Below are 25,649 nucleotides of genomic sequence, written 5' to 3'. Positions count from 1 at the left end.
CCTCTTGGCGGCTTCGCCGCTACAATTTTCAGGGCTGTATCTACTTACAACACATTAGGCACCTTACAATTCTTCAATTTCATCGGGACGCGATGCAACTTTTTCTGAAGATATCTCATTTAAACTTTCTTGTGTAATTTATCACAATAGCTGAATTTACATGATGAAAGTATATTAACCGGAAACCAAAGGAATGAAATTATTATGAAAACATCTTGTTAAAAATAGTGTACGCGATTTTGTACGTATCATGCTATTTGGTTGCTATGTTTTTTTTTTACGTAGTATGGCATTCGCATAAAATGTCTCGCGCTATTATCCTAATTTATAAAAAGTTATACATATCCCATTAATTGTGTTAAATTACCATTCTTACATAGCGTAATTAAAATTCCATATGCTTTAAAGATCACAATAGTATTTGATCAAACAGAAGTTTCAAAGTGTGAAGTTTTATTGTTGTTAACTATTTTTTCTAATGTGACTTATGAAAAGTTCATATTGTGAAGAAGTGCTCGAATGAAACTTTGGCGGTATGTTGTTCGAGAGTATTCGTATACTCTTTTTTTCAATGTATTTATATCTATAGATATTAGCTGTTTTGTAACAAACACTTTATATCTGAAGTATTAACGTACTACGCATAATATATACAATCTAGTATATATTACGACAATATTTTTTTGAAAATGTATCAATATATAACAGATATAAAAACACAAATTGAAATTTATATTTCAATTCTAAAATTTTATGAAATTTAAATTGTTATTGAACGACTAGAAAGCGTAATTGAACGATAACTGTAGAAAAATAAAATTTCAAGAAATTTACAATTGTAATTGTCATTGTTAATTATATTCAAAAATGATTTTTCGTAGCAATTACATTCCATGTGATTCCGGACATATTAAATTAATTAAAGTGAGTGGAATATCTTTATGGAAGTAGTGGAAAAAGTACCGAAGAATAATCGATGTACAATTAATGAAAGTTCGAAGAGAAGTCTTGTGAGGTCTGCGGCACGTACGCTTTGCAGGAGGTACCCGAGTGGTTGGTAACAGAGACGCTTAGTAGATGAATACGGTCCTGCGCGATCCCCTCCACTTTCCTCATCCCGCTATACGACCAGTCAGTTCCTTGTTTGCCATACAAAATCCAATAGTTTGCCTTGTACCTCGAGAGAGTGCGAGTATGTCTTTTCCATTTGCCTTTTTTTTTAAAAAGTGCGGTAATTCATCAAAGTACTCGCGAAAATGTGCATTTTACTAAGTTTATTCACTCACACAACAAGATTTCGATGGTTTTGAGAGGGAGATCCCAGAAAGCATAGTGAATTCCTGTCTGAGACCAGACCGACCGGCCCGTTAAGGCTTCGTCGATTTTTTGGTCGTGAAAAAACAACGGAGCCGAAGCTTTTGTGCAGAAAGTCAGTTGGACGATTGAAAAAGACCGATACGACGAAAACCAGTGTATCTAAGTGCGCGTACGAATACTCGAGGTGACTCCTGTGTAAAAGGAGCACCGCAGGACGAATATTTTCACTGGAGTTCTCGAGAAAATGTGTTATGTATTTACGTGGAATATTGCGTAACGTCGAGGGCCGGGAAGTGTTTGGAAACGTGCAACACTGACAAACCTCGCTTCGACGACTTTGCAGCACGGGCAGCACGAGCTCTACGCGTCCGTGCAGCTGGCTTTACCGGCTCTATTTCGTCTCTTCTATCCCAGCGAAATTCCCCTCGCGATACCGCGATCGAAATTTTCCAAAGGAAGAAACTCCACCGACGCTCGTATCTTCTCGTGGAACAGCACAAACTTTCCTCGCGATCAACTTGATTTCAACCTCGACCACTTGCTTCTGGATAACTTCTCTCGAAATTCCCTGGTGCAAGGACGTTTAACTTCTTTTCAAATGGAAATTGGTATGTACATCTTTGATATTTTCATAAGATTTTTACTTTCTTCTAAGTCACTGACATTTCTATATCCATGCAAGGTCATTATAAACTACTATGTGAATGTAGACTGTGTCTTATAGAAGTATTAGGTTATAATTATTTTTATAACACACATTTAAGTTTTAGTATAACTTTCTTTGTGTTATACATTTAAGTCTTGGTTTATAAATCATTTGGATTAAAATAATATTATAGTTTTGTTCTTAATTACATGCAAGAAATTTACATTAATATGTTTTTCAATATATTATATTGATCAATGCATATTAAAATTTGTTTATTTACTTGTTTGTTATTACAATTCTTTTCTTACTTTCATTCTAAAAAAATGAGAATTATGAAAAGATATTTTTTTATTATTGATAAACTTATTATAAATAATATTGAAAGAATTGCAGTTGCGCTTATAAAACTTCATGTATAAAAGTAATTATAAAGAGAATATATGTTTTATAGTTTTTTGCTTATCTATAAAAAATCAATCAATGTGTTCATAAATTTAAGCAATGTATAGAATATAATAATAATATAATAGCAATAGAAAATATTTTTGTGTAATATTGAATGATCTTATAGGGACATTTCTTTTATTGTGTATATAGTGAAATTTAAATTTTACATAGATAATATATCAAACATTAATCTTCACTTTTTATTAAATATATTACTAACGTATTCTATCTTTCGCTCATTATACTCATTGTATTCATTAAATTTTTACGTATCTAATAGATAATTAATTGAAAAGCATGAAATAAAAAGAAATATATATGATAGTATATACAATAATAACAAATGATTACAAAACTAATAAATGAAATAATTTATAAATATAATTATTATTAATAATAAATGTTAATATTTATTGAAAGAAAAATTTCTTTTGTTCCAAATTAGAGATTTAATTCTAAATGATTTATATAGCACTTTTTGTGTGAGGTTATATTACCTAAATATGTCTTTTAGATTTAATTTTTTAGAAGATACAATTATATTTTCACATGATTTATTTTCTAATATTATCATAAATAATATCATGAAAATGTAACCACGTGCATTTTAATTATTTAATATTATGCAATATATATAACAGTTGCGAGTATGAGTAATTCAATTATTTTTAACTTTAAATTGACTAAGAAACTGAAGTCACAATCGTTTCGAATTACTCAAAATTGAATTATAAAATTAAATAATATATTATAAATAATATACTATTTATTAATATATACGAGTCATTGTATATATTAACGTACAAAAATAATTTTAAACATGGTCACATAGGCAACGTGTGTTAAATTTAACATAAATACCAAAAATTTTCTTAAGTTATTATTATAAAATGTTTTATTTATTAAAATCTTTATTGAATTTCATGTTTTATTATATTCTATAATGAAAAAGTTTTGTGTTGTTCGAAGTTACAGGAAAATACTCCCGCTGTTTTAGATTCTTCGGAAGTTCTGTCACACGGTGCTCGAGCGCGCGGTGCTTTCAAAATTACGAACACTACGATGTAAATTGAAATCGATCTAGAAGAAAAACATCGAAATTTAGCGAATGCTTTTTCTACTGTATCAATGTATTCACGCACGATGTTAGCTAGCGTAGTACGGATGCATCGTCGATCACGTCATTTATCACCTTAAACGAAACAATACTACCACCGAATACTTTCAAAGTCTACTACATCTTTTCCGTCTGTTCGTGGCGCGCTAAACATACGATACGCGCGAAAGAGTTGGTGCGTCGCGTTTTATGACAGTTTTAATGGGAATACGATAATTATTTCTATTAAATCCGACATTAAATAACATACGATTAGTTTTCTGGTGAATTACAACGTCACTAAACAATAATCGTTCTTCGATCCGTAGTATTTCCAATGTGATCTGCGATGAAACGTGTTCGCGGGCTGGACGAGGTAGCATCACCAGCAGCAGCAACATTAAAGCACTCATCAGTGAGTGCAGGAAGTGGCTTAGGTGGCGGAGGAGGTGGTTTGGAGTACCATTCAAGCAGTGGAATAGGCGTTGTTGTACCTGGCCAAGCAGTTCGATCAGTTGCTTCGAAAGAAATGCCGGGAAGCATACAATTTGGAACTGCCCAAGCTCAACAGCAATATACTGGAGCAATTGTAGTACCGACTGCGGCTCCGTCCCCTATTAAGGTATGTGTTATCTATATTATAATAATAATATTAGTGAGTAAAAAAATAACTACGTATTTTGCCATTTTTAAAAATTTTTACTATCTTTTTAGTTGTTCCATTGTTTTAAATTGATTTTTTTTTTCGTATTTTAATTTTTTCTTGTATAAAATTTATCATTCATAATCGTTCTTCATGTATTAAAAATATGTAAAATGATGCAAAATGAGATTAATCTGCTTAAGAGTGATCTAAATTAAATTAAATATTAATTTATTATGTTTTTTTAAATTATTGCGTTAATAAATTTATATGATGAAATATTTTTTTCACATGAATATATTATATTATTGTTTTTATTTTTATTTTTGATAAAGTTACAAAATTAATTAAAAAAATTAATTAATTTTAATAATTTTAATAAAATAAAATTTGTGAAATTAATTTTTATGCTTCTTATTATTAATGAAAGAATAATCAATTATATACAATCTTTTTTTTTACACAAAAAAAATTTTCTATATTTTAAGTTCATATATATAATCAAGTTTTTAAGAAATAGATATGCAAATTGTGTAATTATTATCAATTATTTTTTCAGGGAAGTGGATCTGGAGGACTTACTTCTACATGTAGTAGTAGCAATGTAAACACTAGTGGAGGGTTACATGGTGGAATAGGTGGTGGAAGTAATCATAGTATGGGTTCCCAGCAGCCTGCACCAGGCACCCAAAATCAAGTTCATAGCCAACAACAACCAACAATAAGGCATAAGGTTCATATTGTATAATAAATCATAATAAATTACAAATATTGAGACTTATAAATTATATCTTCATAATTATAATTATATTCACAATATAATTATAATTATAATATATAATAATTATATAAAGATAGAATTTAATAAAGAAAACATTAAAAATAATAATTTTGATTATTAATAAGATAGATTTTTTTAACTAACAAATGATTACTTTACAAATTTTATTATATTTTATATAGGTTCATTCTAGTAATGTAGCACCATTAGCTTCTACTCCGCCAGGCAGTAGCCTAGGTAGCGGCAGTGGATCTCAACAATTCCAGAGATTAAAAGTAGAAGATGCATTGTCTTATTTAGATCAAGTAAAGTACAAATTTAGTGATCAGCCTCAGGTAAATAAAATATGATGATTATTGATTTTGAAAAAAAATTTATGATAATTATACTTTCAATTTTTGTTTAAATTTATGTTTAATTTCAGGTGTATAATGATTTTTTGGATATTATGAAAGAATTTAAGTCACAAAGCATAGATACACCAGGAGTAATAACAAGAGTGAGCCATTTATTTAAAGGACATCCTGAACTTATTGTTGGTTTTAATACCTTTCTTCCACCTGGATATAAAATAGAAGTACAAGCAAATGAACAAGGATATGCATTTCAAGTATCAGTTAGTATGCCAAGTCCAACAGCAACACATACTGCTACCTTGTCACAACATCATTGCACTGTAAATGTTGGTTCGCCTCCTGTTGCAAGTCCACCAACACAACCAGCAAAAGCTCCACCAGTTTTACAAATAATGCAAGGGTAGGATACTATTAGTACTATATATATTTTCGTCATTATTTTTATAGAATAAATTAATAAATAATATTTTATATGTTATTTAAAATCAGGTCCGGAAATATACATCATTCGCTGGCAAATAATATTTCGAATAACAGTTTAACTGTACATGCACCCTCACCACCACCAGTACAGGCATACAATAATTCACATGTTAGTGCAGCTCAAGCACAGGCTGTGAGTCAAGCATTAAGTCAAGCACAAGATGGTATTCCGACCAGTGGGCAAACTCAACAGAGCCAACCAGTTGAATTTAATCATGCAATTAATTATGTTAACAAAATTAAGGTTTGTATTCTATTAAAAAATATAAAATACAATATTGAAGATATCTAATTTTGTTTAATTTTAGAATCGATTCCAAGGTCAACCAGATAAATATAAAAGATTTTTAGAAATTCTACACACTTATCAGAAAGAACAACGAAATTTAAAAGAATCTGGACATATGGGTGGCACAAGTGGATCTGGTGCATCTGGCGGAGCAAAACATTTAACAGAAGCAGAAGTTTACAGTCAAGTTGCTAAATTATTCGAAAACCAAGAAGATTTACTCGCTGAATTTGGACAATTTTTACCAGATGCCACTAATCAACAAAGTGCATTGGTAAGTTGACATATTGTTAAAATGAATATTGAAAAAAGATTGAAAATAATTAATATATTTTTTTAAAACATTTTAGAGTAACAAGACTGCTACAGTTAATGATCATACAACAATCGTTAAAAAACCATTGGGACCTAAAGCACCTTATAATAATTCAGGAAATATTTCGAGAGATCTTCGAGAATCGAGCGGTATTAATACAATAGAACGAGAAACTCGTGATCATAGAGATCGTGAACGGGAAAGAGATAGATCTGGTATACGAGATATTAACAGTGTACAAAAACTTGGCCACAATACAGGACAATTAAAAAGAAGTCCGTCATTTTCACCTTCGGTAACAGCTGGAAACTCTCATCATATACAGCATGGTCCACCTCCTTTAAAAAAGCATAAAGTATCATCTATGCGTGAATGTGTTACCATAGCAGAAGCTGGAAAATATGGTAGTCTGAACGATTATGCTTTCTTCGATAAGGTATTTTTAATTTTTAATTTTTATAACAATAACGAAAAGAAAATAAATACGTCATAAAGAAAATATTTCTTATTATATTTTTAGGTTCGTAAAGCATTAAGATCTCAAGAAGTGTATGAAAATTTCCTCAGATGTTTGGTTTTGTTTAATCAAGAAATAGTTTCCAAATCTGAGCTGGTGCAGTTAGTAACGCCATTTCTTGGTCGTTTTCCTGAACTTTTGCGTTGGTTTAAAGATTTCCTAGGCCATTTGCCTGAATCTTCTAATACCAATACAACAAATGCGAGTAGCAATTTAAATGTTGAGGCGCTACCAAATAATGTTGTACGAAGTCATCAGGAGAGACCGCAAGGTGATTTGGCGATGGAAATTGACTATACGGCATGCAAGCGCTTAGGGGCATCATATTGCGCATTACCAAAGTCTTACGTTCAACCAAAGTGTACAGGAAGAACGCAGTTGTGTAAAGAAGTTCTTAACGATACATGGGTTTCATTTCCAACTTGGTCAGAAGATAGTACATTTGTAACATCCAGGTATATATTTTTTTTTAAATCATTTTTTATATATAATATTTATTACATAAAATATCGAACAATAGAAAATTTTTTGTTGGTTTGGAATGTTTAGGAAAACTCAGTATGAGGAATTCATTTATCGTTGCGAGGATGAACGATTCGAGTTAGATGGTGTGATAGAAACTAATGCGTCAACGATTAGAGTTCTAGAAGGTGTTCACAAAAAAATGAGTAGAATGAGCCAAGAAGAACTTCAAAAATTTAAATTAGATGATTGTCTGGGTGGTTGTTCTCCTACAATTCATCAAAGAGCCTTGAAAAGGATATATGGTGATAAGGCTGCTGATATTATAGATGGTCTTAAGAAAAATCCTGTCGTAGCAGTACCAGTAGTTCTTCGTCGATTAAAGAGTAAAGAAGAAGAATGGCGGGAAGCGCAAAAGGGTTTCAATAAAATTTGGAGAGAACAGAATGAAAAATACTATTTGAAATCTCTAGATCATCAAGGTATCAATTTCAAGCAAAATGATGTGAAAGCTTTAAGATCTAAAAGTCTATTTAATGAAATTGAAACATTATATGATGAGGTTCGTAATTTTTCCTTTTGTGTTTTTCCTTTAATATTTATATATTTCTTGTTATTTAATTAATTTTTTTAATAATTGATTTTGTAGAGACACGAACAAGTAGACGATGGCAGCGGGGATGGTCAAAATAATAGTGGTCCACATCTTGTATTACCTTATAAAGATAAATCTGTCCTAGATGACGCAGCTAATCTTCTTATTCATCATGTGAAACGTCAAACAGCCATCCACAAGGAAGACAAGCAACGAATAAAGCTTTTATTAAAGCATTTTATACCTGATCTTTTTTTCCATCCACGTCAGGAATTGAGCGATGATGAACGAGACGAAGATGGTAATATTTTGATAATTTGATAAATATATTATTATATAGCTGAATATTATAGCTGAATTTATATAGTCAAAACAATTTATTTTACACATTCGCAATTACAGATGAGAAAGAAGATCTCAATGTAGCAGCATGTAGTAATTCTCAATCGGCAACGATGAATATCTCTCCATTGAGTGGTGGTCTTCAAGCGAATAGAAATAAGGCGCCTGTATCTCCGATTCCGTCTTCCACATCGATTAAAACTGAACCTGATATTAAAGTACCAATTCATGCCATGTCGAATGATCCAGAAGAAGCGTACACGCTTTTCATGGGCAGCAACAATTGGTACCTTTTTTTAAGGTTACATCATATTTTATGCGAAAGATTAACAAAAATGTACGATCGAGCTGTCGCTCTTGCTGAAGAGGAATCGCGATACAAACAACAACGCAAGGAGAGTACAGCGGTCGCATTACGATTAAAACCCAAAAGTGAGTATAAATCGTAATGTTATTTACATAAAAGATATTTTTGTTTTAATTTAATATTTTTAATATATTTCCAGATGAAATTGAAATCGAGGACTATTATCCTGCATTTTTGGATATGGTTAAGAATGTCTTAGACGGTAATATGGAAAGTACTGCGTATGAGGATACTTTGCGAGAAATGTTTGGTATTCACGCATATATCGCTTTTACGTTAGATAAGGTTGTGACATATGCCGTGAGACAAGTAAGCATATATATATCAGTATTTTAAAACATTTACATTATAATTTTATACTCCAAATGAACTTTAAAATAAAAATATAAAATTCTCAGTTGCAGCATTTGGTCTCAGATCCTATATGTCAGCAATGCATGGAATTATTCCAGCGAGAACAACGTCAACCAAAAGAAAGTAGTGGTGCAGGTGGTTTATGTGCTACAGCGTACATGAGACTTGGTGCAGAAATGTCGTATCAACGTAAAGCTGAAAAAGCTATGGCGGACGAGAATTGTTTTAAGATATACATTGTAAGTATTTAATGTAACAATTTAATTTTTCACACATAATATATTATTTTCTTATAATTCATTGTTAAAAAATAAATTTTTTTATTGAGTATTAAATATTTTATTCAATTTATAATAATAATAAGTTTTAATTCTTAAATAATATTTTATTTTTAATTCCAGCTGGCAATATTATTAATATTTATATAATTTATAGATGTAAAAAAATAAATATTAAAAAAATGTTATTTTTTAATGAATTAAAAGAAGAATATTTCATATGTAAAATTTTTTATTGTTACAGTATAAAAAAGACTGTAAAATGACAATGGAATTGTTGGATACGGAAGGTGATGAGGCGATGGACAACAATTGTAGGGAAAGAGAAAGGGAAGGAGTTACTGTATCTGAAAAATGGTCTACATATGTTGAGAGGTTTTCTGCTCCAGCTGGTCAGACTAGCCCGAAAGACACCCCTACCTTAACAGACAATGAGCCAACAACCAATCATCCTGTGAGTAACGACCAGGCAGCAAGGGGGGGGAGGGGCAGAAAGCGCAAGAACACTGACACTAGCAAGAAGGTATAGGATCCACATCCCTTTTCATAATCATTGCCAACGTTGAAGTTTACATTCATTCGTATTTGATGTCTGTGATTGGAAGTTGTACCGTTGCCATTCAGTGTACAACTAGTGTCCCAAAGAACGAAAGTTTACTTTCTTCTAATTATTTCGTGTGATCGTACTATGAAAATATGCCAGAGATATTCGTGTGTGAAACGTTTGATCTCGTAATCAGGCGCCTTTCCAAAACAAATTCGGTCTTCAAGAAAATCTTTGTTGACTTCCTTAAAGAAAAATATCAAAAAAAGAAGTAGAAAATATTTTAGGAACGAATATTGCTGCATATAATATCGGTTTGCTAATACGAGGAAGCTATGTAGCCATAAACGATCTGCTATCACCAATGCTTTATCATGCGAATGGGGTCAGAGCACTGGTTCATGCTTGTCATTATATAGAAGTCGCAGAACTTTGTATACATAACCAGAATGAACTAATATTCTTTTAAATGCTTAAAAAAAAAAAAAAAAAAAAAAAAGAAAAAAAAAGAAAAAAGAAAAAAAAAAGAAAGAAAAAGAATGGAAAGTCATATATTTATTTTCATAATGTTTAAAGAGATAAGAGAGATATGATTTTCATCTCAGTGCGTCCATTGTGGTGCTGTAAATTAAGTAAAGAAAAAAGAAAGAAAGAATAGAAAAAAGAATATAGTGCATAACGCGAATCCCCATTCTTTATTCTATATATTCTACTATTGGTGTGTTGCAACACCATTAAATATTACATAACTATAAATTATATTTCTATATTTTAAATATCGATTCATAATAAAACAACGATATCTCAATAGCAATTTTTTTTAAATTTTCAAATGCAAATATTTATCAAAGGCATTCAGAAGAATACTGTTCAAAAGAATACGATTCACTGCTTTGCTTCCTCGTTTTTTATGCCGTGAATAATTCTTGTCTGTCTATGCAATCATTTACGAGACGATTTATTCTTTCATCCGGTGGTATCTTTTTTATTCGCGATTTTTATTTAGGATTGAAAGATAGTTCGTATTAAAAATAGTTTAATAAGGGAAGGGAAGGAAATGCGCGATATTAAGAATCCCGTACAAAAAATTCCAAGTTATTGTTATTTTTTTTAAATTATATTTTATATTTTGCAATCGATTATCTAATAACTTCTTTTTGTTTTGTTTTTTTTTTTGTTTTTATTTGAAATAAAAATATGTTAAAAGCGATGATTGTATACATTTACAAAAGCTTTAAAAGCTTATAAAAGATAAGAGTATTTTTAAATTTATTATTTTATTTTTATATTGAAAACGTAGTTTTCCTGTAAATCTGTCACTTGTCACTTGACACAAAAAAAAGAATCGGTTCAACGAAACAAACAAGGAAAATTTTCGTACATATAATAACATGCTGTTTCATCGTGTTGTCTCCATTGCCTACTTCGCGTTTCTTAGAAGAGAGAAAAGAAAGTTAACTAATTAGAGCAAAACTATAGTTATGAAATGAAGGATATTAATCGGCATTTGATCGCATTTTACAAATGTGCAAAAAAAAGGGGACACGGCATACACAAAATAAAATCATCCGAGCAGTGCCATAAATGAATGTAAAATGTTAGCATAAAAGAGAAAAAGAACATAACATTTGATATTGGTCAATTCTTAATATTTAGTTCATTTTCATCGTACTATTATTATAAATTAGATAAGATAATAATTTCTAGAATTTATTAACGACATAGAATTTAAAAAAAAGAAATGTAAATATTTGATATAAATTTGTATATATGTTTTGATACGCAACATAGGTTGACTGGTAGTGTGCATCTACTGAATCTAAATCTGAAATTTCATCATTTCGCTATCATACATTCGAACATTAGTGAAGCCTTTGGGAAGGAATTATGGATATTGACTCGTGAACACATTACTTCCACGCCACATCACGCCGTGCAGGGTAATCGTGGCTTTTTCTATCTTCTGATCGTTCCAACTTTAAATTTGTCACTATGAAACTTCTAGTATGCCGCAGTAACTATTGAGTCCAGAAAAGAAAATAGAAAAGAAAAAAGAAAACCAGTGCTGGAAAAAAAGGTGCAGAATACGATAAAATACCATTTTGAAGATTTTTCAAACACTTCCAAAGGTTGTGTGTTATGGTTCCTTACGGAAATTAACGAAAGAAACTTGGGAAATTTCTCGTCCGTACTATTAAATTAGGGTATGTTAACGATACATTGAAATTGTATATTTTTTAGACATTAGGCTAGGATACCAGCCTTATTTAAAAAGATTTTTAATTACGACGAACACTTGTCGATTCGACGTGTTATATATTACATTCTTCGAATCAAATTTGTTCGACTTAGAAGTAGTGTGATATGTAAAATTATAGTATGCATTGGTTCTAGCTTGAACTTAAATGAAAACTGGAAGTAGCGTTATCAATGGCGTGGACCAAGTGTGTTCCTGGCTTAACTGTTGCGCCACTGTGAAATACACGTGTATGATAATTCTTTGCTGTGTATATATATATTAATATATAAGTAGTAAAGCAAAGATTATATGGTGTAGCATGTAAATAGAAAATCACTTGTATCTTTTAATTAATTCATAGCTCTAATTAAAACGTAACAGTACGAAGTGTTGATATCCCTTCAATTGACTTGGAATAATCTGCCAAAGGTTTCACAGTTTTAGCTCTCTCGATTGTTGTTGTTGGTTTTTGCATTGAGATAAGGTCCATTAATTTTTTTTTCATTTTTTTCTTTTTTTTCCTTTTGTTTCTTTTTTTTTTCTTTTCTTTCTTTTTTTTTTTTTTTTTGTTTGATACTTCAATTTTAAATTTTTTGTAATTTCACTCGTAACTACATTCTTCTCTTTCAAATGACACAATTCTGTCAAAGGTGTTAATAATTTTTTACGGTACAAATTATATAAATTGTTGCTTATTAAACTTTAGCCCAAGAGTATCGGTTTTAATGTCGTATCCTCCGCAGGTTTGACGAACGAGTTAACCAACTTTATAATTGAAAATGTGCTTTTTAATTTGTGTCGTTTAGGACTTCTTTTTTTAAATTAAACAACATTAAGAAACACTGTTGACGATTGCTAGTTTTATTGTTTGACGTCGAGATAAAGAAAAATCTACGTTTTGTATATTTTATGGATAACAGGTACTACTTCTTAGTTTTCTTTGCCATAGTATTCTGTACAGCTATAGAAACACGTTTATGACGCAAGTGGATTTTCAGATGCAGTGTTCGCAACGTTGTTTCCTCATTGAATAATATCTTCGTATTTTGTACAAAATGTAAAACATGCATTTCCTGACAAGGCTCTGCATCATGGAATTTTAAGCGCTATTATATATATAGAGAGAGAGAGAAAAACTACACGTATTATGTACGTGTATATATATATATATATATTTTTCGTTTATTTAACGGTTCAATACGTTTTTATTAGATAACGTGGCACAAATTTAAATTAATTTAAACTATATACATATATATATATATATACATATATATGTATATACCTAAATATATATATTTATATATATGTAATTATTGCCACAAATAATCTGATTTAAACGTTACTGTGACATTTGTAATATAGTTTCATTGAGACTATGAGATCGTACGTGCAGACAGATTTTATGTGATTGTTATAAGCTCATATCTCCGTTTTCACTTTATGCAGTGAATTTTAAACTCTATATATATATAAGACATATATATATATTTTGTAACTGTAATCTGTATATGAAATGAATATACATATAATAATAGATAAACAATAATATTGTATAGAAGAGAGATATTGAAATACATGAACAATGCTTTTAAACATTATTGTCTAACATCATTTTGTACCACTAAATTTATTACTTTGATTCTCCGATATAATATTAATTTTTTGTAACAAGAAAGAAAAGAAAAGAAGAAGAATTCTTTGCCTCTGCTTTTACGAATGAAACAAGAGAAAAAACAATGTAAACCAAATATTTTTTAACACTATATTTAAATACTTCGTAATCATACAAACATTTAATTCAGATGTTGAAATTTTTATGTTTTTATCCTCATCTAATTTTTATTTTAGATATTTTCTCTCGCTTAGCTTCGATTTATTCTGCTTTATCATTTCAATATTATGTCATGTGTGTTTTGAATATTAAACGTTGATAAATATATGTATATTAAGAGTAATATATCTCTTTTCTAACACATTTGTATTTAAAAATAGTAAAACTGTCATAAATTGAAATTGTTAAACAGTTTCATCCAAATCATGTTAATTACGTCGCCTTTTTTGTTGTGCTTTCGATTTAAATAGTTCACTCGTCGTCTATGAATGTACTTACATAGATCGAAAATTGAACTAAAAATATTGTTTTAAATATTCATTTTTCATTTCATCTTATGTTCACTTATTTTGTCCACGCAAAATTATTAAAAAAAATTTGTTTTATTATTTTCAGATATTATTGGTACTAAATGCTAATATATATGCTAATATATAATTATTCAATTTATGAATGAAAATTTATGATTTATAATTAATATATTATTGTTTAAATTAAGAAATTGTTATTTACTTATTAATTATTTATGAAGTACCGATAATATGTTAAAAAATAGTAAAACAACAAGTTGCAACATATCATTTTTTAATGTGTTTGAATTTCGTTTATTATTTTCGTACATAAAGCCTCTCCTTATTAAAATATTAATTTTTTTTTTTTATTATATTCTTTAAAAAATATCCTTTTACCTATCCATGTTTTTTCAAATCAATAACTTTTATTTCTAGAATACAATTATTTACAGATATATGTAAGCGATTAAATGTGTCAGTGTATAATGACAATCACATAATGACAAATAATTTCTTCGAAAAAGAAAAGAAGAAAGATAGGACAAAAAAAATAAGTTCCTTTTAAATAAGTGAAAAACTCTTATGAAAATTCTGTTTTTATGTAGAAAAGTTGAACATTATTTTTGAATATACTTTTTATTTATTTTTATATTTGATCGTAGTTTGTTTTATAATTTTTTTTTTTCTTTTTTTTTACTTAAATTCTTTTATTATTATTATTTGAAAAAAAGCGTAAAATATATAAAAGGAATGTTTGTAACTTGGTACAATGTGTAAAATATTGTAATAAATTATTTTGTAATTGTACTGTAATAAGAGCTCTGAAGTATATTGAACTTAGTAGTAATTTCCCACGATAGTGTAATGAACATTATCATAAGAAATCTATATTCACATATCATGGTGTACTTGTTAAAAAAGTTAACATAAATCGATTGTTGTAGATGGATGGGAATGGTTGGAGTTTAGGCAGGATCTTGGCAGGACGTAAGCCTGTATTTCTTTACCGTAATGTTAGGCAGTGGAGGAAAAGAACTGCGAGAATGATGTCGGCATCTATGCCTAATACCATGCCTCATACCGAGAAAAGTGCAGAGTAAGTATTTTTTCAATTCATAATATAGTAATTTTTCTAATTCAATCTATATAATAATTTTTTTATAAGATATATTTTAATTTTTTTTTCTTTTTTTCTTTCTTTTTTTTTTTTTTTTTTTTTCTCTCTTTTTAGGACAACAGATAAGGAAAAATCATTGGACTCTGTAGATGCACTTTTAAAACGGCCTCCTAGTTTAAGATTAGCAGATTCTGGGGATACATCTGATATCATCAATTCTGATGAAACACAATGCAGATTTAATCCTAATAGTTACCAAATGCTCTATATTGCTAGTAAGGAAGCATTCCTATATAAACAAAATTCATTCAGTCGTGCCAGAGAGGTATGTTTATATAATTAAAGCTCAAATATATATTTTATTTATTAACGATCTTCAATATTTGCGATATTACTTATTTGCTTTTTCAACAGTGTCATCCAGCTGTGACAAAACACTTGAATTCAAAATTCCATCAATGGTTGGCATCTTGGGCATCTAAAAACGTCGCGGACGTTCAGCATCGATTATGTCAAGATTGGTTGATGGGACGTTACGAAAACTTAATTCCTCATAAGACACGAGTGATCACAGACAATGACCAAACAAGATCACCTTACAGACAATACAATCGTTATAGAGTGGAACGTTTGCAACCTGATCTTCTGACAGAATCCTGTGTATAATCATATGTCTTTTATCATTTCTTTACCACGAGAGATCTCTCTTATCATTTCTTTATTGAGAACTCGTTTCGGTAATCTCACATTCATATTTTCTGTTTAAAACAAATTAATAGTTAAGAGAAAATTATCAAAGCAAAATTAAAGATGATTCTTGAACTATTTTGCGTGCACGTACAACAAGGCGCATGTTTTATTTTGCCAACGAAGTTCATCGGGAACGAAGAAGGTGCAAAAATGGTCATTAGAAAAGAAAGTATCGAAGACTATAACGAATCATCTTTACATTGTGTACTACACTTATTCATTCAATTTTTACTAAATTTGATTCTTTAACTGTACAGGTTATAAATAATCTGATGCAAATGGAAATATCGCTGATTTGTTGTTGTTTATCTAAAAGTTTAATGTAAAGAGTCTCTTCAATTTAAAATATTAAATAAACTATCGAATCGAATATATTAGAAGAAAGAGAAACAGTTGTAACAAGCGATATTTCCAGTTGTATTAAAGATCAAGCTTGTGATCAGGTAATATAAGATATCTAAACGTAATGTTTATTTCGATTTCCGAAAATCGAATACTTTCCGATATAATTATTAGATATAGATTTTCCAGGTAAGGTTTTACATAAGAGAGTAAAGTTACGGTAAAACTTTTGATACTTTATGTAATATCTTAAAAGATTTAGAAAGAATATTCTATCGTCATGTAATTGTCGTTTATAAGCGTATTGCAGATTCAGTCAATTTTATTTTATTAAGTATTTTATTTTTATAGAGAGAGAGACTTACACGATTGTAATTGAAACATTAAATATTGTTAGTAATTAAAAATCTATTAAAACTTCGATTTACATATGTTCTATTATTTAAACACTTTCTATTTATATATAACTAAAACGTGACAGAATATTGGGTTATAATAAATTGGCCAAAATTGTATACTTTTTTTTTTAATGATATAAATTGTATATACATGTATGTAAAATATCTTTCATTCGAAGTTTTTAATAACTTACTTCTCTTATTTTTCTTACGAATATAATTAGAATTTATTGATTAGAATTTTTGTTCTCTTAAATTCTCTTAAATACATATAATTATATGTATAAATAAATACATGCTTGTATATATATATATGTATGTGTATATATGTGGATTGAAGACATATATACGTATATACACATATGAAATGAAAAAAAACTAGGCCTTATTTTTTACCTGATCTTTAGGCTATTCGATAAAAACTGTAAAATATTTAAATGTGGCGGTGTTCCTGTACAGTGCAAAGCTGTTGACAACATTAGAGTGCGGTGTTCATTGGGAAAGGCATTATCTCATCACGCACGAGATATATGGCTATTGATATTATTTTATGTTATTATTAAATATATATCTTTTTATTAGTTCTTTTACTTTGTAAGTCTACGCATGATATATAAACTATAACTCATTAAACATTTATAAATTATTTTTTATACTGTTAATATCGATTACAGTGTTTAAGATTTGCATTATTTGAAACATTCACAAAAAAGGAAAAATAAATAATTAGATGGAATTAGAAATTCGTGCGTGGTGAAAAAAAAAATTAGCACATAATTTCTATATGAATCTTTATAACAATACAAAAAAAAAAAAGAAATGAATGGCTTTCATTATATGGATTTTCTGTGATTTTCAAGACATTCAAGTAAAAAATAACACTTAAAAAATACTGATGGATATCAGTATTGGATAATAATGTATATATAAATTGAATACATTTTTATCCTTATTATATAAATTTAATTGAAGTCTTGACGTCTCTATTTTTCTGATTAATTTTCAAAAAAATGCCACTTTACATTCATTTAGATATATATATATATATATATATACAGATACACCGTGCTACTACTCAGTTATGCAATAATACTGCCCCCCACCCTCTCATCCCTATTGTACATTAAACTGTATATCTTATCAAAGATGAACAAAGAAAAGAGAGACGCGGTCTTCCGATGCTCGACTACTTGTGACTATTGATGATGAATGATGATAGTGTATTTTATCGAGAAATTGCTAATTTTAAAAGTGTATGTCCATGTATCAAAAGTGAATGTACAGGCAATTTTATTACTCGAGATAATAATTTAATGTTGATATATTTTGCACAAATCATTATTAATATTAATAAATCATTAATATTATAGCTGTTTTATTTGATTTATTAAATTATTTTCAGGACAATTCGCAATTAATTCACCTATATTTATTAACAATTAAAAATTGAGGTAAGTGATAGAAATGAGGTGAAAGGAGGATATAAAATGATACAATATAATATTTCCAGCAACATTACTTATTTTTATTAAAAATGATAACATTGATAATCATTGTACAATTATAGATAATTTATAATCTTCCTGTGTATTAAATATTAAGTGAAATACTGCATACAAATACATTGCCTGTACTATTTTCTACACGCTTTCTTGAAATAGTAAAAATATTCTAAACTATTAATTCATTTAAGTAATGTTTAAGTATTTTTTCTAATAAAAATTTTCTAAATAATTAAACGCACACATTAAATTTAACATATTATTAAATTCTTAAATTTTGAAACAAATTTTATAATATTTTTGATATTATAAACGTGTAGAAAAGTGGTTCTATATAATTATTTTTCTGTTTTATCTTTTCATGTATATCTACTGCAATGCAATTGGAAACAAAGAATAAGATGATTTATCATCTCTGTTTTGTGCTATCAATATAGTTGCAAAGCAACTGCAAGACGGTGTAATATCTATGAAAATGTGAAATATGTTGAAAAATAATTGTTGGGGCAAGAACCTCTTTGGTCTTTGAATAAAAATTCGAACATGGCATTTATAATGAATGAATGATAATTATAATTGATGAAAGAAATATAATTAGATTGTAAATTAAATTACTGTATTTCATCCATCAATTATATATTACTATTGCACGCTATAAATAATCGATAATGATATATAAAAAAGATTCAAAACAATTTTCCCTGTTAAGTACAAAATTGTGAATCGTGCCTTATCAAAATACTGTAACCTATACTTGCTAATTTTACACCACCTTGAGTACTCTTAAGGTGCATGTTAACTTAAGAATAATTAAATGTTAATCGCTGATAAACTTCGATAAAATATAAATTCATTTTTATATGTAATTGATATTTTTAAATTCAAATATAAATCGATGTATTGAATCATTCGTCGAAGTTTGTCATCGATTGTAAGAATCGATTGCTAACTCGTATTTGAAGGTCGAATGATATTTCAATTGCATCATTATTATTAATGAAATATTAAAAAATTTTACATTTGTCTTTTTTTCAAACGAAAGATACATTTCTCGTTCTAAATTTCAATAATAAATTTTATATTAGCAATAAAATATTTTTATGAAAAATCGAAAAAAAAAATGATTGAGATAAATATTCGAATTTTAAATGATAGTTCGCTTACTTCAAGTGTAATAAACGAGCTATAGTTTAAGAATAAAATTACAAATTTTCAAATCTTATTAAAGTTTGATACAAACTCGAATCTTTTTAGACCTGATTCTTATTCATTCTTGACATATTTAAGTAACAACTTAGATACTTTTGATGAGACAAGTAGAATTTATTTGTGATAATTTAGTTTGATAAAATCAATCAGGTCTGAAAAGATTTCATTTTATACTTCCTTCTATTTCATAACAAGAGAAAGTAAAATGAAACTTATGATTAAAATTCATAAAATATTGATGCATGTTAGTTATTGCTTAATTACCTTATGATGAATTTTCTATGTGAATAATTTGAAGAAAAACTGCAATTAACTTACGGCTTCATATTCCGTGCGTCTTGTATATTCCGAACGATAGTAACTTAATTTCCGTTTCTACTCTCGATTTACATTAAAATTAACGTGACACTGCGATATTCATAATTTTTTTTTATCGATTTTTAACGAAATTGAAAATTGAAATAATTTACAAACTAAACGAATTTGAAAATAGCGCCACTACACGAGACTTGTTTAATAGCAGCGCGAAATTTGTACGCAGTCTTTCGTTACCAGTCATAGGTGGTGCATCATTCGAAGACCCATTCGTCTCGTGTAGTTAAAGGTAAAATTAATAATTTTAAAACACTTTTTTTGCTAAAGCTATGAAAAAATTGTAAATAATAATCTCAGGAATCTTTTTATATAAGAATATATATAAATAAATACTTTTTATAGTCAAAATCTATTCTAATATTCTTACGCTGGTAGACCAATATTCCCATATTATACGTTCAAATAATTTGTTTCGATTTTCATCTTATTCATTTATAAATATTAATAATTCGTTAAAAATCTTTAAATACAATCAATTAATTCTTGATTTATGCTCTAAATTTAATAAATTTCGAATAAAAAATTTTCGATATTCTGTCTTGTCTCTAATTTCGATTATCGAAATATATCGAATTATATCGCGGCCATATTTGATTTTAAATATCGAACCGATATTTGATTTCGTTTCCGCAGTGTTCGTTCAAATATTAATAGCACTTAGACAGGCCGCATAAAATTATTTAATATATATAATTTGTGATATTGTGACATGTTTTTTGTTATAGATTTATGTACGCGAGTGTAATAGTTGACATAATATTTAAACAGAGTGTCAAAGTGTTTTTTTGAAAAACGGAAAATTCACTTCGTTCAATGATGAGACAGCAAGGACGGTGATAACCACCATGACCACGGTTGTTTGAGAAGGCATTTGTCATTCAGGTATGTTTGTTTATCATGTTTCTTAACTAAGATAATCCATATCTTCGGCTGTCTCGCCTTCGATGTCATCCGCTGTCGTATTTTGACGGCAGTGATATACGTATGCACTCATAGATACATTTTCTCCAGTGCGCACACACTTATACGTTTCATCAGGACACTTGCATCTAATACATAAAAAAAAAAAAACAATTTATTGTAAAATATCTATATTATATAGATATAGAAAAGTCAAGTTTTTAATTTACCAAATTTTATTTTGATATTAATTTGAATAATAATTTGTACAAGTATATCATTTATTATTTATACAAGAAAATAACAAAATAGATTAAATATTCATTATGGCAAATGATAAAGAATATTTATCATTCCTTTTTATCTTGAAGAAATTACATATTAGTTCATTCATAAGTATATAATCTTTATATTATAATTGTTGACGTGATAATATATATTGGTATATAAAATAGATTGAGTTCCTGGATATTTTTAGAAATTATGCAAAACACAATGATTCATTTTCGAATAATTATTCATGATTAATTATTAAGATCTTATAAAATGTCTTGATTAGTTGTATGAACTTTTTATATTCAAACAGCGACTTTCACAATAAATCGTCACATATTTGATTTTACATGAAACTCGAGTAACGAATGAAAAATGGCAATAAGTATGGAACTTCCAAGTCCATTCCGAATATCAGATTTCAGCGAGTATCGAATGTCATAACAGAAGGCTTATGTGTTTTTATCAAAATTATAAATAAGCAGGTAAAATGCAAGGAATCAATCGTTTATCATTGGAATTCAAAATTATTAGTCAAATAATGATTTTAATAACAGTGATGATGAATTTGATTTGTCATTAATATAATTTATGATTATCATTTATGATTATTTGTTATTATTTGAAATATATGCTTATCGATTTCTATCAATATGTGAAAAATGAAAGATGCTGTTTGATATTTCCAATCATTAATATTTGGGAAGTAAAAAATGCTAATTGATATTTTTACTCAACTATATTTGAAAATTGAAAGATGTCAATTAACATCTACAATATGTTAGTTTTTGCTGATTTACGAGAAATAATAGACAAAAAATGCTAATTATTTACGATTAATTAATTCGATAATTAATTTATCGTAATATTTTGTAAATATTTAATGGTAAATATATTAATATATTAAATAAACAATTATAAATATAAATAACATAAGCAAATATATTAATGAAAATTATATATAATTATACAATATTATACATATGTATCATATATTAATGCAATAGAAGTAAAATTATTACGTAATTCTATTTAAATTACATAATAATAAAAATATATATACATATTGTATTACATACAATACATATTTATATATAATAATAATATTTAAATATAAATATAAAAATTTAATCCAAAGATAAATTAAAATAATATTTAAAAGAGAAATATATAATTATTTCAGATATAATTTTCATAAAAATATTTGCTTTATGCTGTGGTGCTCATAATTATTTTGATCATTATGCATGCATAATTCTAACTTACGTATTCGGCATGAAAATCGTGCTTCGCCGAGTGACAGGATTGTATGTATTCCATCCGCAGGGTGTATCATAACAATTCCGTTTCGGACGGTCGTCATTTCCGCTTTCGGTTGCTCTTTGCGTTCTCAGGTTATCGGGATGCATTTCATGAACAATCCTGCGTAATTGTTCGGCAAATTCCTGAAAAGAAAAAAAATGACACAACAAATGTTAAAAATTTTATATATATATATATATATATATATATATTTTTTTTTTTTGCATAAAATTCAGTTAAAAATATATTTAGAGAAATATAGTATTAAATGTTAGAAATTTCACAAATATTTCACATAATAGAAAAATAATTTATATTTGTAAGAATAAGTGAAATATAATTGACATAATTTTGAATTTCAAAAAATTCCAAAAAAAAAAAAAAGTAGAAAATAATTTATATTTGCTTTGCACGCAAAGATTAGGGAATAGAATATTGTGATAGATCAGACTTGATAAAATAATTGGTACACATTAGAAATATTTTGAAAGATATTGAAATTTTTTTAAAGATTATCTTTTACATATTACGCATAAAATCATCGACGCAATAAGATCATCAATGCTATCGATTTCGCATTTTGAAAAAAAAAAAAAAAAAATGTCGAGTCTTGTACGCGTTATGTTATGTATTTGAAGTGTGAAATCATGAATCGGACGAATTGCAATCATATCGCATACGATAATGTTCAAGTTCCATTTAATGAATGTAAAGATATAGTATCGCTAAATTCGTGATTTACAAATTTTCAATAATATTACATAGTTTATATATAAAATATGAATATATTTTTTTAAAGGCTGATATAATATATTCGATTTGAAATATCGTTGATGACATAAGTTACAAAATTTTGATAATATATCTGTTACTTTGTATCATTTTAGAAACCATGCAATTTAAGTTGACTTAGTATTCTTTAATTTTTAGAAAGAATTTATTAAATAAAATTCCTTCTTGTTATTATATTTCCTATTTTTCTCTTATAATTTTATTATAAATTCAAATCTTGTACACGTGAAATTATTTCAAATCCCAAACGGGATTCAAATATCACGTATTAGTAAAATTTCTTCAATATAATACGAATTCTTCGTGCTCAGATCAGAAATACAAAAAAAAAAAAAAAAAACCAAGTTATTCATGCAAATTCGATCAAAAAAAAAGTCAACTCGATCATCAATTTTTATTTCAACAAGTGTGTCGATTATGATAAACAGTTGATATATATATATATATCTTACCTCCGATCTGACTGCCGCACTATTGGAATATTGGACGGTGTACAGAACCGCCAGCAAAGTCACTAAGAATACTAGCTTCATCCTGTCGTGTAGATAATCAATTCTTCTTTCCAAAAAACGAAGCACGTGAAGGCTATCGCTGATAAGACGAACGAAGATGGTGTCAAATTTCTTCCTGTTGATAGATCCTTTTCGTTTTTCCTTCCCAATTTCAATTCCCAATAGAAACGTCTGCTATTCTCGAGAATTAGGCAATAAATCTTCTGAGAAACGAACTTCGACGCGGGATAGACCCGCGCACTGATTCTTGATTCAAACTACTAGATAGCAAAGGATGCGGTTATGGTTCGCGGCTGTGGTTGGCTCGAGGAACGCTGGTCGTTCTCGTGAAGCGATTTTATTCGCGTTTCCTAGAGTTTGCCGATTTTCCCGTAATTCTAATAAAATACACGCGTGCTATCTCTGGTTGTTCGTTCAGTGATAGTTGTGTACCAAACCCGCGATACTACTGACCGTACACATAGACTGTCGCCTCGTATAGAATGAAGAGACTTGCGAGATGCCGCGGGTTTATATAGGCTGAGTTGGCGGAGTGGGGGTTCGCGTTTCTTCTGTTTCGTCGGTCGATTCGAAGATCGTTTCATGGGGTTAATTTCGAGCTACCAGTTGATCAATTTCGAGGAAAAAAAGAAACACGCTGTGCTTGCGTTGCATACATGACAATGGTGGAAAGATGGATATTCATGATTATGCCGATCGATGAAAGTTCGTAAGTTGGAGATTTTCCATATGTGCGAGATTGTTGGGAAAGAAAATTCCTTGTGATTTTTATTTTGAAAAATTTGATAAATCGAAGGGATGTTACTCTCTCTTCTGTTTCGGAAATTATTTTCAGTTGGATTAAGTGGAAAGTGAAGTTTAAATCCTTGCTAGTCGGTCGGATTTAATGGATCTGGAATTAGGAAGAGATTTGTGAGACACTTTTTCTGATCGGTTTCGCGATTTCACTTGTTTTCCGATATTTCTCGGTCTATTTTTCTATTGAGTAAACAAATTTTCTACGTCAACACTTGTTGTGCCAATTTTTATTATAAATCGTTTTATTGTTATGTCTGTGGAATTATTGGATCATATTCACTGAATGGTTGTAACGATTCGATCATGTAGTCGAATGTCACGTTGCAAAAATATTTTGCTTGTTCTTAGCTTTCGGTTATCGTTTAGAGTTTATTGTTACCTGAACCAACTTATTACTCACTGACTATACGAAATTATATCATAAAATATATCATGGTATTCCGTTATTTTAAGTATTTTTAAGTTTTCGTTTTTCTTTTTTCAATTTTAATATCATTTAGATTAGATTTATATTTTATTTAAAAACTTGAAATATTTTGTTAAGTCGAATTTAAGTTATATCTAGTTCATTCCAATATAGATATTTTCCAACGTACGTTTCTATTAATCATTTAAACTGCAAAGCATTAGTCAAACACTGATTGCAAGCCAGAAAAATGATGACGTCGATAGATCATTTGTGTACTCGTAAAGAAAAGATCAAACGCATCGCGCTGTCGGATTGAATTTAGTGAAACGAAAAGTCGTACGATTCGAGGCTAATCTCGATTATGTAACCTTGATCTTTTCCATCGATCGGGAAAAAAATTAAATCCATCATCGAAACAAATTTATCACGTTTTATCATATTTTCTTCGATTACAAATTTCCAAAAAAGGGAAGAAGAAAAAAAAAACCCCCAGATTAAGCATATTCCTTTGCTTATAATTACGAGACAACTCTCAAGATAAATTTCCTGTACGAAATCGAATTTCTCGAATCATTGATCTCCGATTTAAAAAAGTTTCCTCTTATTTCCCATTGATTCCATCTCTCGAATATGAGTCACGGTCATTTTTAATAATTCCACGATTGAAAATCCCCGCGATGAAACCGCTTCGAACCGCTTTCGATCGGCTTCGAGAGCACGATAGTCCTATTGATCAGCATGTCGGACGTGGCTTCACGATGATCGAAG

The 25,649-nt window shown here is 28.7% G+C and overlaps 2 protein-coding genes and 1 long non-coding RNA gene across 9 annotated transcripts; 1 reads left to right on the top strand and 2 right to left on the bottom strand.

The window, feature by feature from the left end:
* The first annotated feature begins 925 nt into the window (after positions 1–925).
* On the top strand, positions 926–16,838 carry Sin3A (SIN3 transcription regulator family member A). Of its 7 annotated transcripts, none has more exons than XR_015294193.1 (18): positions 926–1,925; positions 3,839–4,131; positions 4,712–4,885; positions 5,116–5,268; positions 5,358–5,689; positions 5,779–6,016; positions 6,081–6,335; positions 6,412–6,813; positions 6,898–7,349; positions 7,444–7,918; positions 8,006–8,252; positions 8,354–8,725; positions 8,800–8,969; positions 9,059–9,253; positions 9,537–9,815; positions 11,628–11,776; positions 11,842–12,040; positions 12,231–12,462. XR_015294193.1 is itself a non-coding variant. In XM_086914447.1 (18 exons), exons 2-18 carry the CDS (start codon positions 3,859–3,861, stop codon positions 15,983–15,985), a joined length of 4,563 nt encoding a protein of 1,520 aa, XP_086770573.1. In that variant the 5' UTR covers positions 926–1,925; positions 3,839–3,858; the 3' UTR covers positions 15,986–16,838. The 7 variants fall into 7 exon arrangements, 3 of the variants coding, with proteins under 3 accessions (XP_086770573.1, XP_086770572.1, XP_086770574.1); XM_086914447.1 differs by lacking the exons at positions 11,628–11,776; positions 11,842–12,040; positions 12,231–12,462 and adding exons at positions 15,147–15,298; positions 15,434–15,644; positions 15,734–16,838 and having other exon boundaries at positions 9,537–9,746; XM_086914446.1 differs by lacking the exons at positions 11,628–11,776; positions 11,842–12,040; positions 12,231–12,462 and adding exons at positions 15,147–15,298; positions 15,434–15,644; positions 15,734–16,838.
* Positions 3,281–4,247, bottom strand: LOC147656559 (uncharacterized). Its single transcript, XR_015294198.1, has 2 exons — positions 3,781–4,247; positions 3,281–3,493 (listed from the first exon to the last, which is right to left on the bottom strand). It is a non-coding gene; the product is annotated as an uncharacterized LOC147656559 (long non-coding RNA).
* Positions 16,839–18,312: 1,474 nt separating the features above from the next.
* LOC100867364 (uncharacterized) lies at positions 18,313–24,163 on the bottom strand. Its single transcript, XM_003694461.4, has 3 exons — positions 23,615–24,163; positions 22,335–22,513; positions 18,313–20,944 (listed from the first exon to the last, which is right to left on the bottom strand). The coding sequence occupies exons 1-3, from the start codon at positions 23,693–23,695 to the stop codon at positions 20,800–20,802; spliced, it is 405 nt and encodes a 134-aa protein (XP_003694509.1). The 5' UTR covers positions 23,696–24,163; the 3' UTR covers positions 18,313–20,799.
* Between the last annotated feature and the right edge of the window lie 1,486 nt (positions 24,164–25,649).

The sequence above is a fragment of the Apis florea genome, unplaced genomic scaffold (assembly GCF_048593485.1).
Source record: "Apis florea isolate Af1SG1 unplaced genomic scaffold, ASM4859348v1 contig_3587_pilon, whole genome shotgun sequence".
NCBI lineage: Eukaryota > Metazoa > Arthropoda > Insecta > Hymenoptera > Apidae > Apis > Apis florea.
The sequence above is the reverse complement of the archived record's forward strand: the minus strand, read 5'-3'. Positions and strand labels throughout refer to the sequence as shown.